Source organism: Scyliorhinus torazame, chromosome 12 (genome assembly GCF_047496885.1).
Source record: "Scyliorhinus torazame isolate Kashiwa2021f chromosome 12, sScyTor2.1, whole genome shotgun sequence".
NCBI classification, from domain to species: domain Eukaryota; kingdom Metazoa; phylum Chordata; class Chondrichthyes; order Carcharhiniformes; family Scyliorhinidae; genus Scyliorhinus; species Scyliorhinus torazame.
Window position 1 is genome coordinate 139,347,474 of NC_092718.1, and position 18,097 is coordinate 139,365,570.

Genomic DNA, 18,097 nt, shown 5'->3' on the forward strand with positions numbered 1-18,097 from the left:
AATATATATATATTTTTTTAAATTCTGGTCGCCACACTACCAGAAGGATGTGGAGGCTTTAGAGAGGGTGCAGAAGAGATTTACCAGAATGTTGCCTGGTGTGGAGGGCATTAGCTATGAGGAGCGGTTGAATAAACTCGGTTTGTTCTCACTGGAACGAAGGAGTTTGAGGGGAGACCTGATAGAGGTCTACAAAATTATGAGGGGCATAGACAGAGTGGATAGTCAGAGGCTTTTCCCCAGGGTAGAGGGGTCAATTACTAGGGGGCATAGGTTTAAGGTGAGAGGGGCAAGGTTTCGAGTAGATGTACGAGGCAAGTTTTTTTACACAGAGGGTATTGGTGCCTGGAACTCGCTACCGGAGGAGGTGGTGGAAGCAGGGACGATAGTGACATTTAAGGGGCATCTTGACAAATACATGAATAGGATGGGAATAGAGGGATACGGACCCAGGAAGTGTAGAAGATTGTAGTTTAGTCGGGCAGCATGGTCGGCACGGGCTTGAAGGGCTGAAGGGCCTGTTCCTGTGCTGTACATTTCTTTGTTCTTTGTATAGCATTCTACCGTAATCCATGTACCTATCCAATAGCTGCTTGAAGGTCCCTAATGTTTCCGACTCAACTACTTCCACAGGCAGTGCATTGCATGCACCCACTACTCTCTGGGTAAAGAACCTACCTCTGACATCCCCACTATATCTTCCACCATTCACCTTAAATTTATGTCCCCTTGTAATGGTTTGTTCCACCTGGGGAAAAAGTCTCTGACTGTCTACTCTATCTATTCCCCTGATCATCTTGTAAACCTCTATCAAGTCGCCCCTCATCCTTCTCCGTTCTAATGAGAAAAGGCTCTCAACCTTTCCTCGTAAGACCTACTCTCCATTCCAGGCAACATCCTGGTAAATCTCCTTTGCACCTTTTCCAAAGCTTCCACATCCTTCCTCATGTGCTACTCGCAACACCTCCTTTCTGTACCCTACCGGCAATACTACTTGATGAACTTCTGCCCACTTTTCACCCCCTACATCTGTAAAGGTCTCCATTTTCTCATCAAGACATCACTTTTAAGGTAATAACATTCTGGTAGACACTTAGGTTACTCTCCGTGTATGCTTTCTGATACATCCATTTTATTTCTATATCTTTCTGTTAAAACTGCCAATTTTCCTAAACTAAAAATATCCGCCTCATCCTCCACCTGTTCTTCTCTTTTCCAGCCGTCTGATCAAAAATCGTTTCAGATAATTGAACTTCAACTTTATCTTCACTCTTTGATTTCTCCTGACTTTGCGACCTTGTTAGGGCACAGAAACCTTCCAGAAATGTGGTCAAACTATAATACCCAGCCATCAGACGACTTGTGGCAGTCATCTTTGGCCAATGTCTTTTCTTGTCTTTAAAAAGTCCTTGTTAAACAGTTCAATATAATTCGCTCAGCGGAGGTGGTTCGCTCGGAGGTGGCAGCCATTCATCGACTTCTTCGAGGAGAATTGACCGTCAGAGACGGGGGTGGGGGGGGGGGGGAATGAAGGAGAGGCATGGAAGTGACGAATAAGAGCAGAGAATCTAATTATGGGTAGTTAGGGCTGGGTGGAGTTGGTTATGTTATTGTGGGTTTTTTGTGTGTGTTGGGTCACCTTGTTTTTTAAAATGTTAAAATTATACATGCCTCAATAAAATATTTTCTAAAAAAAACCAGTTCAATATAGGTTTGTAATATAAGTCAGCTGAGTAAATGACAGGTTGTTATCACTCATGCACAAATCCCATCATTGTGACGTGATACCCTCCTGAACATTCTGATTCTGCAATTGCTGAATAACTGACTGCACCAAATGACTCTCATCAGGGCTGAGCAGACTCGAAAATACCGGTATCGAGCCCCTTGATGGAACCAGCATCGCAAGCAAACTCCCAGCTACGGGGGATCAATTCATCGAAGAAACCTTCCTGATCAGGAAGGACAGCAAAACTTGTGAATTTCCGATGCATTCAACTCCAGTGACGGTAAACTAAAGCTTGCTTTTATCAGCAAGGTATCCATGTGGTGAGGGCACAGAGGTGTGTGATATTCCCCAATGCCCCACTGATAATCAATGTGAGTTAGACTGCCTCACTGTGTGATATTCCCCAACTCCTTGCTGATGGTCAATGTGAGGTGGAGACTGTCTCATTGTGTGATATTCAATGTGAGGTGGAGACTGTCTCATTGTGTGATATTCCCCACCACCTTGCTAATGGTCAATGTGAGGTGGTGACTATCTCACTGTGTGATATTCCCCAACTCCTTGCTGATTGTCAATGTGAGGTGGAGACTGTCTCACTGTGTGATATTCCCCAACTCCATGTTGATGGTCAATGTGAAGTGGAGACTGTCTCACTGTGTGATAAGGAAGGCACGGTAGCACAGTGGTTAGCGCTGTTGCTTCACAGCTCGAGGGTCCCAGGTTCGATTCCCGGCTTTGATCAGTGTCTGTGTGTAGTCTGCACATTCTCCCCGTGTCTGCATGGGTTTCATCCGGGTGCTCCGGTTTCCTTCCGCAGTCCAAAGATGTGCAGGTAAGAGGGACTAGCCAAGCTAAATTGCCCTTCAAACAAAGAAAAGTATAGCACAGGAACAGGCCCTTCGGCCTTCCAAGCCTGTGCCGACCATGCTGCCCGTCGAAACTAAAATCTTCCACACTTCCGGGGTCCATATCCCTCTATTCCATCCTATTCATGTATTCATCAAGATGCCCCTGAAACGTCACTATCGTCCCTGCTTTAACCACCTCCTCCGGCAGCGAGTTCCAGGCATCCACTACCCTCTGTGTAAAAAATACCTGCCTCGTACATCTCCTCTAAACTTTAAACCTATGCCCCCTAGTAATTGACCCCGCTACCCTGGGAAAAAGCCTCTGACTATCCACTCTGTCTATGCCCCTCATAATTTTGTAGACCTCGCTCAGGTCGCCCCTCAACCTCCGTCATTCCAGTGAGAACAAACCAAATTTGTTCAGAAATATTCAGACTGGAGTCCAGTTACTAGTGGTGTACCGCAAGGATCTGTTTCGGGACCACTGCTGTTTGTCATTTTTATAAATGACCTGGAGGAGGGCGTAGAAGAATGGGTGAGTAAATTTGCAGATGACACTAAAGTCGGTGGAGTTGTGGACAGTGCGGAAGGATGTTACAAGTTACAGAGGGACATAGATAAGCTGCAGCGCTGGGCTGAGAGGTGGCAACTGGAGCTTAATGCAGAAAAGTGTGAGGTGATTCATTTTGGAAGGAATACCAGGAAGACAGCGTACTGGGCTAATGGTAAGATTCTTGGCAGTGTGGATGAGCAGAGAGATCTCGGTGTCCATGTACAAAGAACCCTGAAAGTTGCCACCCAGGTTGAGAGGGTTGTTAAGAAGGCATACGGTGTGTTAGCTTTTATTGGTAGAGGGATTGAGTTTCGGAGCCATGAGGTCATGTTGCAGCTATACAACACCCTGGTGCGGCCGCATTTGGAGTATTGCGTGCAATTCTGGTCGCCGCATTATAGGAAGGATGTGGAAGCATTGGAAAGGATGCAGAGGAGATTTACCAGAATGTTGCCTGGTATGGAGGGAAGATCTTATGAGGAAAGGCTGGGGGACTTGAGGCTGTTTTCGTTAGAGAGAAGAAGGTTAAGAGGTGTCTTAAGTGAGGCATACAAGATGATCAGAGGATTGGATAGGGTGGACAGTGAGAGCCTTCTTCCTTGGATGGTGATGTCTAACACGAGGGGACATAGCTTTAAATTGAGGGGAGATAGATATAAGACAGATATCAGAGGTAGGTTCTTTACTCAGAGAGTAGTAAGGGCGTGGAATGCCCTGCCTGCAACAGTAGTGGACTCGCCAACACTAAGGGCATTCAAATGGTCATTGGATAGACATATGGACGATAAGGGAATAGTGTAGATGGGCTTTAGAGTGGTTTCACAGGTCGGTGCAACATCGAGGGCTGAAGGGCCTGTACTGCGCTGTAATGTTCTATGTTCTATTTACTCAACCTTTCCTCATAGGTAATGCCCTCCATACCAGGCAACATTCTGGTAAATCTCTTCTGCACCCTCTCTAAAGCCTCCACCTCCTTCTGGTAGTGTGGCAACCAGAATTGAACACTATACTCCAAGTGTGGCCTAACTAAGGTTCTATACAGCTGCAACATGACTTGCCAATTTATGTACTCAATGCCCCGGCCAATGAAGGCAAGCATGCCGTATGCCTTCTTGACTACGTTCTCCACCTAGATTGCCCCTTTCAGTGACCTGTGGACCTGTACACCTAGATCTCTCTGACTGTCAATACTCTTGAGGGTTCTACCATTCACTGCATATTCCATACCTGCATTAGACCTTCCAAAATGCATTACCTCACATTTGGCTGGATTAAACTCCATCTGCCATCTCTCCGCCCAAGTCTCCAAACGATCTAAATCCTGCTGTATCCTCTGACAGTCCTCATCGCTATCCGCAATTCTACCAACCTTTGTGTCGTCTGCAAACTTACTAATCAGACCAGTTACATTTTCCTCCAAATTATTTATATATACTACGAATAGCAAAGGTCCCAGCACTGATCCCTGCGGAGTACCACTAGTCACAACCCTCCAATCAGAAAAGCACCCTTCCATTGCTACTCTCTGCCTTCTATGACCTAGCCAGTTCTGTATCCACCTTGCCAGCTCACCCCTGATCCCGTGTGACTTCACCTTTTGTACTAGTCTACCATGAGGGACCTTGTCCAAGGCCTTACTGAAGTCAATATAGACAACATCCACTGCCCTACCTGCATCAATCATCTTTGTGACCTCCTCGAAAAACTCTGTCAAGTTAGTGAGACACGACCTCCCCTTCACAAAACCATGCTGCCTCTTGCTAATAGTCCATTTGCTTCCAAATGGGAGTAGATCCTGTCTCAAAGAATTCTCCAGTAATTTCCCTACCACTGACGTAAGGCTCACCGGCCTGTAGTTTCCTGGATTATCCTTGCTACCTCAGTGTCTTAAAAAGGTGAGGTGGGGTTAATGGGTTACGGGGATAGGGTGGGTTGGGGTGGGCTTAAGTAAGGTGCTCTTTCCAAGGGCCGGTGCAGACTCAATGGGCCGGGTGGCCTCCATTTGCACTGTAAATTCTATGATTCTATAACACGCTGCGAATGGTCACTGCGAAGTAGAGACTGTCTCACTGTGTGATATTCCCAAATTCTCTGCTGATGGTTACCGTGAGATGAAGTAGAGACAATCTCACTGTGTGATATCCCCAATACCCTGCTGATGTTCACCGTCAGGTAGACTGTCTCACTGTCTCCAATTTCCCATCTCCCTGCTGATGGTCAATGTGAGGACGAGACTGTCTCACTGTGTGATATTCTCCACCACCCTGCTGATGGTCAATGTGAGGTGAAGACTGTCTCACTGTGTGATATGCCCCAGCTCCCTGCTGATGGTCTATGTGAGGTGGACACTGTCTCATTGTGAAATTCCCCAACTCCCTGCTGATGGTCAATGTGAGGTAGAGACTGTCTCATTGTGTGATATTCTCCAACTCCCTGCTGATGGTCAATGTGAGGTGGAGACTGTCTCATTGTGTGATATTCCCCAACTCCCTGCTGATGGTCAATGTGAGGTGGACACTGTCTCGTTGTGTGATATTCCCCAACTCCCTGCTGATGGTCAATGTGAGGTGGACACTGTCTCACTGTGTGATATTCCCCAACTCCCTGCTGATGGTCAATGTGAGGTGGAGACTGTCTCACTGTGTGATATTCCCCAACTCGCTGCTGATGGTCAATGTGAGGTGGAGACTGTCTCACTGTGTGATATTCCCCAACTCCCTGCTGATGGTCAATGTGAGGTGGAGACTGTCTCACTGTGTGATATTCCCCAACTCGCTGCTGATGGTCAATGTGAGGACGAGACTGTCTCACTGTGTGATATTCTCCAACTCCTTGCTGATGGTCAATGTGAGGTGGAGACTGTCTCACTGTGTGATATTCCCCACCACCCTGCTGATGGTCAATGTTAGGTGCAGACTGTCTCACTGTGTGATATTCCCCAACTCCCTGTTGATGGTCAATGTGAAGTGGAGACTGTCTCACTGTGTGATAAGGAAGGCACGGTAGCACAGTGGTTAGCACTGTTGCTTCACAGCTCGAGGGTCCCAGGTTCGATTCCCGGCTTGGATCAGTGTCTGTGGAGTCTACACGTTCTCCCCGTGTCTGCATGGGTTTCCTCCGGGTGCTCCAGTTTCCTTCCGCAGTCCAAAGATGTGCAGGTTAGATGGACTGGCCAAGCTAAATTGCCCTTCAAACAAAGAAAAGTATAGCACAGGAACAGGCCCTTTGGCCTTCCAAGCCTGTGCCGACCATGCTGCCCGTCGAAACTAAAACCTTCCACACTTCCCTCTATTCCATCCTATTCATGTATTTGTCAAGATGCCCCTTAAACGTCACTATCGTCCCTGCTTCCACAACCTCCTCCGGCAGCGAGTTCCAGGCATCCACTACCCTCTTTGTAAAAAAAACCTGCCTCGTACATCTCCTCTAAACCTGAAACCTATGCCCCCTAGTAATTGACCCCGCTACCCTGGGAAAAAGCCTCTGACTATCCACTCTGTCTATGCCCCTCATAATTTTGTAGACCTCTATCAGGTCGCCCCTCAACCTCCGTCGTTCCAGTGAGAACAAACCGAGTTTGTTCAGAAATGTTCAGAGTGGAGTCCAGTTACTAGTGGTGTACCAGAAGGATCTGTTTTAGGACCACTGCTGTTTGTCATTTTTTTAAATTACCTGGAGGAGGGCGTAGAAGGATGGGTGAGTAAATTTGCAGATGACACTAAAGTCGGTGGAGTTGTGGACAGTGCGGAAGGATGTTATAAGTTTGCACTGAGTTCTGAATTTGGTGCATTTAAGTGCTAAAGTGAGAGTTTGGTGACTGAGGGAGTATAAGGCTTCATTTTTATCTAAAGTCTAGTCTTTCTTTTATTTAGTTAATTAACTTAAAAGTTTCTGTTTGGTTTAGAAGAAGGTGAATTTTCAATCAGCTTTAAACAAAGGTTCTACTTGTAGGTACTTGCAGCTGGAGCTTGTTAATTAGTTAATTGGATTAGGCCAGTTTTCAGAGGCTAGATTCACAGTATAAAAGTGATCCCCTACAGTGCAGACTTTGTTTGCACTGAGTGCTGAATTTGGTACATTTGAGTGCGATAGTGAGAGTTTGGTGACTGAGGGAGTGCTGAATTTGGTGCATTTGAGTGCTATAGTGAGAGTTTGATGACTGAGGAAGTTAGGTGAGGAGGGAGTAAAGTGTTCCTTTCATTTTGTTTCCTACATTTCCGCAAAGAGTGAGAAGAGAGCCAGGAGTTTACAGGGAGTGCAGCTGACTGGGAGCAGAGTCGGAGGGCGGAGGTCCAGTTGGTCCACAGGGCAGCTATATTCTGTAAGGTAATAGGGGATGGAGGCTAGGCCAGTTGCATGCTCCTCCTGTAGGATGTGGGTGGTGATGGATACCACCGGTGTCCCCGCTGACTATACCTGCGGGAAGTGCACCTAACTCCAGCTCCTCAAAGACCGTGTTAGGGAACTGGAGCTGAAGCTGGATGAACTTCGGATCATCCGGGAGGCAGAGGGGGTGATAGAGAAGAGTTACAGGAAGGTAACCACACCCAAGGTACAGGACAAGAATAGCTGGGTTACAGTCAGGGGAAAGAAAACAAACAGGCAGACAGTGCAGGGATCCCTCGGGGCCGTTCCCCTTCAAAACAAGTATACCGTTTTGGATGCTGTTGGAGGGGATGACCTAACGGGGGCAAGGCCCTAGCAGCCAGGTCTCTGGCACTGAGTCTGGCTCTGGGGCTCAGAAGGGAAGGGGGATGAATAGAAAAGCAATAGTAGTAGGAGATTCAATGGTTAGGGGAATAGATAGGAGATTCTCTGGTCGCGAGCGAGACTCCCGGAAGGTATGTTGCCTCCCGGGTGCCAGGGCCAGGGATGTCTCGGATCATGTCTTCAGGATCCTTACGGGGGAGGGGGAGCAGCCAAAAGTCGTGGTGCACATTGGTACCAACGACGTAGGTAGGAAAAGAGGTGTGGAGGTAATAAACGAGTTTAGGGAGTTAGGCTGGAAGTTAAAAGCCAGGACAGACAGAGTTGTCATCTCTGGTTTGTTGCCGGTGCCACGTGATAGCGAGGCTAGGAATAGGGAGAGAGTGCAGCTGAACACGTGGCTGCAGGAATGGTGTAGGAGGGAGGGCTTCAGGTATTTGAATAATTGGGGCGCATCCTGGGGAAGGTGGGACCTGTACAAGCAGGACGGGTTGCATCTGAACCAGAGGGGCACCAATACCCTGGGAGGGAGGTTTTCTAGTACTCTTCCGGAGGGTTTAAACTAATTTAGCAGGGGAATGGGAACCGGATTTGTAGTCCAGCAACTAAGGTAGCCGATGTTCAGGATGCCAAAGCGTGTAGTGAGGCAGTGGGGAAGGGAACACTGACAAAGGAGAGTACTTGCAGGCACGGAGATGGGTTGAAGTGTGTGTACTTCAACGCAAGAAGCATCAGGAATAAGGTGGGTGAACTTAAGGCATGGATCGGTACTTGGGACTACGATGTGGTGGCCATCACGGAAACTTGGATAGAAGAGGGGCAGAAATGGTTGTTGAAGGTCCCTGGTTATATATGTTTCAATAAGATTCGGGAGGGTGGTAAAAGAGGTGGGGGGTGGCATTGTTAATTAGAGATAGTATAACTGCTGTAGAAAGGCAGTTCGAGGAGTATCTGCCTACTGAGGTAGTATGGGTTGAAGTCAGAAATAGGAAAGGAGCAGTCACCTTGTTAGGAGTTTTCTATAGGCCCCCCAATAGTAGCAGAGATGTGGAGGAACAGATTGGGAAACAGATTTTGGAAAGGTGCAGAAGTCACAGGGTCGTAGTCATGGGTGACTTTAACTTCCCAAACATTGAGTGGAAACTCTGGGGCTGGTTTAGCACAGGGCTAAAAAGCTGGCTTTTAAAGCAGACCAAGGCAGGCCAGCAGCACGGTTCAATTCCCATACCAGCCTCCCCCAACAGGTGCCGGAATGTGGCGACTAGGGGCTTTTCACAGTAACTTCAATTTGAAGCCTACTTGTGACAATAAGCGATTTTCATTTCATTTCATTTCATTTTCATTTCAACTCTTTAGATCAAATAGTTTGGATGGGGTGGTATTTGTGCAGTGTGTCCAGGAAGCTTTTCTAACACAGTATGTAGATTGTCCGACCAGAGGAGAGGCAATATTGGATTTGGTACTTGGTAATGAACCAGGACAAGTGATAGATTTGTTAGTGGGGGAGCATTTTGAAGATAGTGACCACAATTCTGTGACTTTCACTTTAGTAATGGAGAGGGATAGGTGCGTGCAACAGGGCAAGGTTTACAATTGGGGGAAGGGTAAATACGATGTTGTCAGACAAGAATTGAAGTGCATAAGTTGGGAACATAGGCTGTCAGGGAAGGACACAAGTGAAATCTGGAACTTGTTCAAGGAACAGGTACTACGTGTCCTTGATATGTATGCCCCTGTCAGGCAGGGAAGAGATGGTCGAGTGAGGGAACCATGGTTGACAAGAGAGGTTGAATGTCTTGTTAAGAGGAAGAAGGAGACTTATGTAAGGCTGAGGAAACAAGGTTCAGACAGGGCGTTGGAGATATACAAGATAGCCGGGAGGGAACTGAAGAAAGGGATTAGGAGAGTTAAGAGAGGGCATGAACAATCTTTGGCGGGTAGGATCAAGGAAAACCCCAAGGCCTTTTACACATCTGTGAGAAATATGAGAATGACTAGAGCGAGGGTATGTCCGATCAAGGACAGTAGCGGGAGATTGTGTATTGAGTCTGAAGAGATAGGAAGGTCTTAAACGAGTACTTTTCTTCTGTATTTACAAATGAGAGGGGCCATATTGTTGGAGAGGACAGTGTGAAACAGACTGATAAGCTCGAGGAAATACTTGTTAGGAAGGAAGATGTGTTGGGCATTTTGAAAAACTTGAGGATAGACAAGTCCCCCGGGCCTGACGGGATATATCCAAGGATTCTATGGGAAGCAAGAGATGAAATTGCAGAGCCGTTGGCAATGATCTTTTCGTCCTCACTGTCAACAGGGGTGGTACCAGGGGATTGGAGAGTGGCGAATGTCGTGCACCTGTTCAAAAAAGGGACTAGGGATAACCCTGGGAATTACAGGCCAGTTAGTCTTACTTCGGTGGTAGGCAAAGTAATGGAAAGGGTACTGAAGGATAGGATTTCTGAGCATCTGGAAAGACACTGCTTGATTAGGGATAGTCAGCACGGATTTGTGAGGGGTAGGTCTTGCCTTACAAGTCTTATTGGATTCTTTGAGGAGGTGACCAAGCATGTGGATGAAGGTAAAGCAGTGGATGTAGTGTACATGGATTTTAGTAAGGCATTTGATAAGGTTCCCCATGGTAGGCTTCTGCAGAAAGTAAGGAGGCATGGGATAGTGGGGAATTTGGCCAGTTGGATAACGAACTGGCTAGCCGATAGAAGTCAGAGAGTGGTGGTGGATGGCAAATATTCAGCCTGGATCCCACTTACCAGTGGCGTACCGCAGGGATCAGTTCTGAGTCCTCTGCTGTTTGTTGGATTGGATTGGATTGGATTTGTTTATTTTCACGTGTACCGAGGTACAGTGAAAAGTATTTTTCTGCGAGCAGCTCAACAGATCATTAAGTACATGAGAAGAAAAGGGAATAGAAGAAAATACATAATTGGGAAACACAACATATACAATGTAACTACATAAGCACTGGCATCGGATGAAGCATACAGGGTGTAGTGTTAATGAAGTCAGTCCATAAGAGGGTCATTTAGGAGTCTGGTGACAGTGGGGAAGAAGCTGTTTTTGAGTCTGTTCGTGTGTGTTCTCAGACTTCTGTATCTCCTGCCCGATGGAAGAAGTTGGAAGAGTGAGTAAGCCGGGTGGGAGGGATCTTTGATTATACTGCCCGCTTTCCTCAGGCAGCGGGAGGTGTAGATGAAGTCAATGGATGGGAGGCAGGTTTGTGTGATGGACTGGGCGTCTATCCCGTCTGGGCCCGTCGCCTTCCGAGGGTTCACTTTCAGGAAGGCCAATCTGACTTCGGAAGCTGTGATGGTGGGTATGGGTGAATTATGGGCTGCTGGGGCACTCGCCAGCGGATTGTTGGTTACCCGCTCGAACCGAGCATAGAATGCATTGAGTTCATCGGGGGGGGGGGGGTGCGCTGCTGCCAGAGATACTGTTCGGCTTCGATTTGTAGCCCGTTATGTTGTTTAGTCCTTGCCACAACCGCCGAGAGTCTGTCTGTGACTCTAGCTTGGTTTGATATTCTCTCTCGGCATTCCGAATGGCTTTGTGGAGGTCGTACCTGGATTTCTTGTATAGGTCAGGGTCGTCTGCCTTGAACGCCTCAGATCTGTCCTTCAGTAGGGAGTCAATCTCGCGATTGAGCCATGGTTTCCGGTTGGGGAACGCGCGTACTGCTTTCTTTGGCACGCAGTCGTCCACACATTTGCTGATGAAGTCTGTGACGGTGGTGGCATACTCATTTAAGTTGGTCGCTGAGTTCTTAAATATGGACCAGTCCACTGTCTCTAAGCAGTCACGTAAGAGCTCTTCTGTCTCCTCGGACCAGCACTGCACAACCTTCTTAGCTGGATTCTCCCGCTTGAGTTTCTGCTTGTATGCCTGGAGAAGTCTTATGGTCTGATTTCCCAAAGTGCTGTCGGGGGATGGAACGGTAGGCGCCCTTGATTTTTGAGTAGCAGTGGTCAAGAGTGTTGTCGCCCCTGGTTGGACAGGAGATATGCTGGTGGAATTTTGGCAGTACACTCTTGAGGTTGGCCTTGTTGAAGTCTCCGGCCACGATGAACAAGGCATGTTTCGTAGTTGTTTATTACTGTGTATAGTTCGTCCAGCGCCTTCCTCACTACTGCCTGGGGTGGGATGTAGACCGCTGTGATAATGGCTGAAGTGAACTCAAGTGGAAGATAATATGGGCGGCACTTCACGGTCAGGTATTCCAGGTCTGGGAGCAGTAGGTCTCCAGAGTCGCCACATCCAAGCACCAGGAGGAGCTGATGAGGAGGCAAACCCCTCCACCCTTCGCTTTGCCTGATGATGCCGTGCAGTCCGCCCGGTGAATTGAGAAGCCTTCAGGTTGTATGGCATAGTCCGGTGAGGCAGGGGTGAGCCATATCTCTGTGAAACAGAGCACACAGCAGTCTCTTACTTCCCTCTGAGAGGTAAGTCTGGCGTTAAGTTCATCCAGCTTGTTTCCGATCGCTTGGACGTTTGCCAGGAGTATGCTGGGGAGAGAGGTCTTGAAACCGCGTTGCTTCAGTCTAACCTGCAGACCGCCGCGTTTCCCTCGCTTTCTCGGTCGGCGGCTGCTGCTGGATGATCCTGGGATCCAATGGCCGATGTCAGCTCTTGTGGAAGGTAGGTGGTTGCGTCTGGCGGGGTCCAGGGCGCTGGCGGGGACCAGGGCGCTGTTTACGTATCTGGGGTCGCGTCTGGCAGGGTCCCGGGCACTGGTTGAGGTAGAGGGGTTGCTAGGGGGGCATGTTTGCGGTCCGGATGGGTCCCGGCGTTCTGCGGGCACGGGAATACCTTGCAGTGCGTTCGGGTCCTCATGCGCGGTCTCCGCCGTTTTGGGGGTCCTGGGTCGTGGGCAGTGGCATCCTGAGGCAGGTTGGGCTGGGTCCCGTGGTCTGTTCCCTCCCTGGGCGCTCCTGGGGTCCGGTCTTGAAGTAGGCCCGGTCGAGTCTCCACGTGGATTTTTCTTTCTTCCATCACCAGGTAGGTCGGGTCGCTGGGCGGGCCTCTCCGGGTCGGGTCGCTGGGCTGGTCTCTGGGGGTCGCGCTGGGCCGGGTCTTGCCGTCGGGGGTCGGGTCAGGAGCTCCGGGGACTGGGCAAGGCAATCCGGGGGCTGGCGTCGGTAGTTAGGCCGGGTTTGGTGCTCCGAGGTCCAGGTCGGCTCCAAATCCAGGTCGGGTTCACTTCCGGTTTGGGCCCGATCTTCTTCCAATCGGGTCAGGTCGGGTCGGGTCAAAAGGTCTTCAAGGGCCTCGGAGGATGTTCAAGCCTGCAAGAGAGGATAAAAGAGAGAGGTTAGTAATAATGTTAGTTTTAGAATTAATTTTTAAAAGATTAGAACAAGTATAAGTTAAGTAAAAAGTGGATCTGTTTGGGAGAGCTCGCAGAGAGTCGCCTCGCTCCGTAGCGCCATCATGGTAAACAAGTCACTTGGTGATTTCCATTAATGACTTGGATGAGGGAGTTGAAGGGTGAGTCAGTAAATTTGCAGACGATACGAAGATTGGTGGAGTTGTGAATAGTGAGGAGGGCTGTTGTCGGCTGCAAAGAGGCATAGATATGATGCAGAGCTGGGCTGAGAAGTGGCAGATGGAGTTAACCCTGAAAAGTGTGTCCATTTTGGAAGGACAAATATGAATGCGGAATACAGGGTTAACAGTTGAACAACAAACAAAGAACAAAGCCCGTGCCGACCATGCTGCCTGACTAAACTACAATCTTCTACACTTCCTGGGTCCGTATCCCTCTATTCCCATCCTATTCATGTATTTGTCAAGATGCCCCTTAAATGTCACTATCGTCCCTGCTTCCACCACCTCCTCTGGTAGCGAGTTCCAGGCACCCACTACCCTCTGCGTAAAAAACTTGCCTCGTACATCTACTCTAAACCTTGCCCCTCTCACCTTAAACCTATGCCCCCTAGTAATTGACCCCTCTACCCCAGGCAAAAGCCTCTGACTATCCACCCAGTCAATGTCCCTCATAATTTTGTAGACCTCTATCAGGTCGCCCCTCAACCTCCTTCGTTCCAGTGAGAACAAACCGAGTTTATTCAACCGCTCCTCATAGCTAATGCCCTCCATACCAGGCAACATTCTGGTAAATCTCTTCTGCACCCTCTCTAAAGCCTCCACATCCTTCTGGTAGTGTGGCGACCAGAATTGAACACTATCCAAGTGTGGCCTAACTAAGGTTCTAAGAGTTCTTGGCAATGTGGAGGAGCAGAGAGATCTTGGGGTCTGTGATCATACATCTTTGAAAGTTGCCACTCAAGTCGATTGAGCTGTGAAGAAGGCCTATGGTGTGCTAGCGTTCATTAACAGAGGGATTGAATTTAAGAGCCGTGAGGTGATGATGCAGCTGTACAAAACTTTGGTACGGCCACATTTGGAGTACTGTGTACAGTTCTGGTTGCCTCATTTTAGGAAGGATGTGGAAGCTTTGGAAAAGGTGCAAAAGAGATTTACCAGGATGTTGCCTGGAATGGTGAGTACGTCTTACAAGGAAAGGTTGAGGGTGCTAGGCCTTTTCTCATTAGAACGGAAAAGGATGAGGGGCGACTTGATAGAGGTTTATAAGATGATCAGGGAAATAGATAGAGTAGACAGTCAGAGACTTTTCCCCCGGCTGGAACAAACACAAGGGGACATAAATTTAAGGTGAATGGTGGAAGATATAGGGGGGATGTCAGAGGTAGGTTCTTTACCCAGAGAGTAGAGGGGGCATGGAATGCACTGCCTGTGGAAGTCGTTGAGTTGGAAACATTAGGGACCTTCAAGCAGCTATTGGACAGGTATATGGATTACGTTAAAATGATATAGTGTAGATTTATTTGTTCTTAAGGGCTGCACGGTAGCATTGTGGATAGCACAATTGCTTCACAGCTCCAAGGTCCCAGGTTTGATTCCGGCTTGGGTCACTGTCTGTGCGGAGTCTGCACATCCTCCCCGTGTGTGCGTGGGTTTCCTCCGGGTGCTCCGGTTTCCTCCCACAGTCCAAAGATGTGCAGGTTAGGTGGATTGGCCATGATAAATTGCCCTTAGTTTCCAAAATTTGCCCTTCGTGTTGGGTGGAGGTGTTGACCTTTCCAAGAGCCGTTGCAGACTCGATGTGCTGGGTGGCCTCCTTCTGCACTGTAAATTCAATGATAATCTATGATTAATCTAGGACAAAGGTTCGGCACAACATCGTGGGCCGAAGGGCCTGTTCTGTTCTGTATTTTTCTATGTTCTAAGTTACAGAGGGATATATATAAGCTGCAGCGCTGGGCTGAGAGGTGGCAAATGGAGTTTAATGCAGAAAAGTGTGAGGTGATTCATTTTGGAAGGAATAACAGGAAGACAGAGTACTGGGCTAATGGTAAGATTCTTGGCAGTGTGGATGAACAGAGAGATCTAGGTGTCCATGTTCGTAGATCCCTGAAAGTTGCTACCCAGGTTGAGAGGGTTGTTAAGAAGGTGTACGGTGGGTTAGCTTATATTGGTAGAGGGATTGAGTTTCGGAGCCATGAGGTCATGTTGCAGCCGTACAAAACTCTGGTGCGGCCGCATTTGGAGTATTGCGTGCAATTCTGGTCGCCGCATTATAGGAAGGATGTGGAAGCATTGAAAAGGGTGCAGAGGAGATTTACCAGAATGTTGCCTGGAATGGAGGGAAGATCTTATGAGGAAATGCTGAGGGACTTGAGGCTGTTTTCGTTAGAGAGAAGAAGGCTAAGAGGTGACTTAATTGAGGTTTACAAGATGATCAGAGGATTGGATAGGGTGGACAGTGAGAGCCTTTTTCCTCAGATGGTGATGTCTAGCACGAGGGGACATAGCTTTAAATTGAGGGGAGATAGATATAAGACAGATGTCAGAGGTAGGTTCTTTACTCAGAGAGTAGTAAGGGCGTGGAATACCCTGCCTGCAACAGTAGTTGAGACTCGCCAACACTAAGGGCATTCAAATGGTCATTGGATAGACATATGGACAATAAGGGAATAGTGTAGATGGGCTTTAGAGTGGTTTCACAGGTCGGCGCAACATCGAGGGCCGAAGGGCCTGTACTGCGCTGTAATGTTCTATGTTCTAGTGTGGCAGGGGTGTGGGAACTGGAATTGCAGGCCAGTAAGTGTAGAGACTGGGGAAAATATGAAAACATATGAGACTGAGATAAACATAGCGCAGAGTAAGAGCAGGCAGAGGGAAGCCGCAGGGCTCAGCGGGACTGTAGGTCTGGAGTGCGTTTGCTTCAATGCAAGATGTATAACAGTTAAGCAGATGAACTGAGAGCCTGGATTATGGCATGGAAATATGATGTAACTGCAATTATGGAGACACGGTTAAAGGAGGGGCAGGACTGGCAGCTTAACATTCCAGATATCGTTGTTTTAGATGGGACAGAAGGGGAAACAAAAGAGGTGGGGAGTTGCATTGCTGATTAGGGAACAGATCACAGCTGTGTTGCGGGAGGACTCATTGGAGGGATCTGTAGTGAGGCATTATGGGTGGAGCTCAGGAATAAGTTGAGTAAAATCACAATGTTGGGAGTGTACTATAGATCTCCCAACAGCCCGCAGGAGACACAGCAGCAGCTGTGTAGTCAGATGTTGAAAAAGGTGTGAAAAAGCAGGGTAGTTGTGATGGGTGACTTTAACTTCCCCTATATTGACTGGGAATTCTACAGCCAGTGGCTCGGATGGAGAGCAATTTGTCAGGTGTGCCAAGGAGGGCTTTTTGATACAGTATGTTGACAATCCTACCAGGGAGGGGACCACACCAGATTTGGTATTAGGGAATGAGCCAGGCCAAGTGATTGATGTTTCAGTGGGGTGTCATGTGAGAGTCTCTGTGGTAAACCACTGTGTTCTGATATTAGGGGTTGTATGGTAGAACCTGCGCTACAGGTTCACCTGTGGCCCCTGCATGCTTGCTCCGCCCAGGAGGCGGGTTATAAATATGCGTGGCTTCCAGCTCGCAGCCATTTCGCCAGCATCTGTAGAAGGCCACACACCTGATACTAATAAAGCCTCAGTTTGGATTCAACTTCGTCTCCAGTCAAATTGATCGCGCCTCAATTTATTAATATCAGATTCAGAAGATGGACCTCCGGATTAAACCAGATCGCCTGCAGCTGGACCAACACGCAAGCGACGCCAGAAAGGATTTCCAGCACTGGCTAGCTTGTTTTGAAGCATATATCAACAGCGGCGCCAACCCCTGTTCCAGAGGCTCAGAAGATCCAAATATTGTACTCCAGACTCAGCTCCAAAGTCTTACTGCTGATCCAGGATGCGCCCAATTACGCTGATGCTGTGACTCGACTCAAAGAAAATTACGAACAGAAGATGAACACGCTCTTCGCCAGACACGCGCTCGCAACACGTACTCAACTACCTGGTGAGTCAATCGAGGACTTCTGGAGGGTCCTGATCCCACTAGTTCGGGACTGTGACTGCCAGGACGTTACAGCTGAGGAGCACTCAGATCTCCTTATGCTTTTGTAACTGGTATTTGCTCTGATGTTATCAGGCAGAGGCTCCTGGAAGGGGCCACGCGCGACCTCGCAGAGACTAAAACACTAGCGCTCTCCATGACAGTCGCCCTGCGCATAGTCCAGTCCTACGCCCCAATCGTGCGGCCCCTCGTGCGCAGGTTCTCCTTTGCTTCATGGGCCCCACAGGCAGCCGCCCCAGCGGAGGTGGTAGCCACCCAATACGCCTGCGCTACGCACCAGCCAGTGATCTCCGGGGGGCCCCAATGCTATTTTTGCGGCCAGCAAAAACACCCCCGCCAACGCTGCCCGGCCTGCGCTGCCCTGTGTAAGGCCTGCGGGAAGAAGGGCCACTTCGCTGCAGTGTGCCAGGCCCCCCCCCCCCCCAAGTCACGGACAATGGTCGCTGCCATCCTCCTCTCCTCCCCAGGCCATGTGCGTTTCATGGGCGCCGCCATCTTGCTCCACCCCCGTAACGTGCGTTCCATGGGCGCCGCCATTTTGTAATCCCCAGGATCTCTGGGCGCCGCCATCTTGTCCACATGGATACCAACGGCTTTCCAGGACCTCAACTCAACGGCCGCCTCACTACCCGACGATCAACCACGGCTCGCCTCCATGGCAATCGACCAATCCCGACCACGTAATCTGACCAACGCATCCACCAGCGTGAAAGTCAACGGCAATGTGACCTCCTGCCTACTGGACTCCGGTAGAACCGAGAGCTTTGTACACCCAAATACGGTAAGGTGCTC

At 48.8% G+C, this 18,097-nt stretch overlaps 1 protein-coding gene across 2 annotated transcripts in view; it reads left to right on the forward strand.

Annotated features, from left to right (window-relative positions):
- Window positions 1–1,755: 1,755 nt before the first annotated feature.
- LOC140386620 (uncharacterized) overlaps window positions 1,756–18,097 on the forward strand; it is a 171,641-nt gene continuing 155,299 nt past the window's right edge. For both annotated transcript variants that reach the window (XR_011933640.1, XM_072469100.1), the window contains exon 1: window positions 1,756–2,009. Coding sequence is in view for 1 of the 2 variants with exons in the window: in XM_072469100.1 (XP_072325201.1) it covers window positions 1,989–2,009 (21 nt within the window). In the remaining variant the exon portion in view is untranslated. The remainder of the gene's footprint in view (window positions 2,010–18,097) is intronic.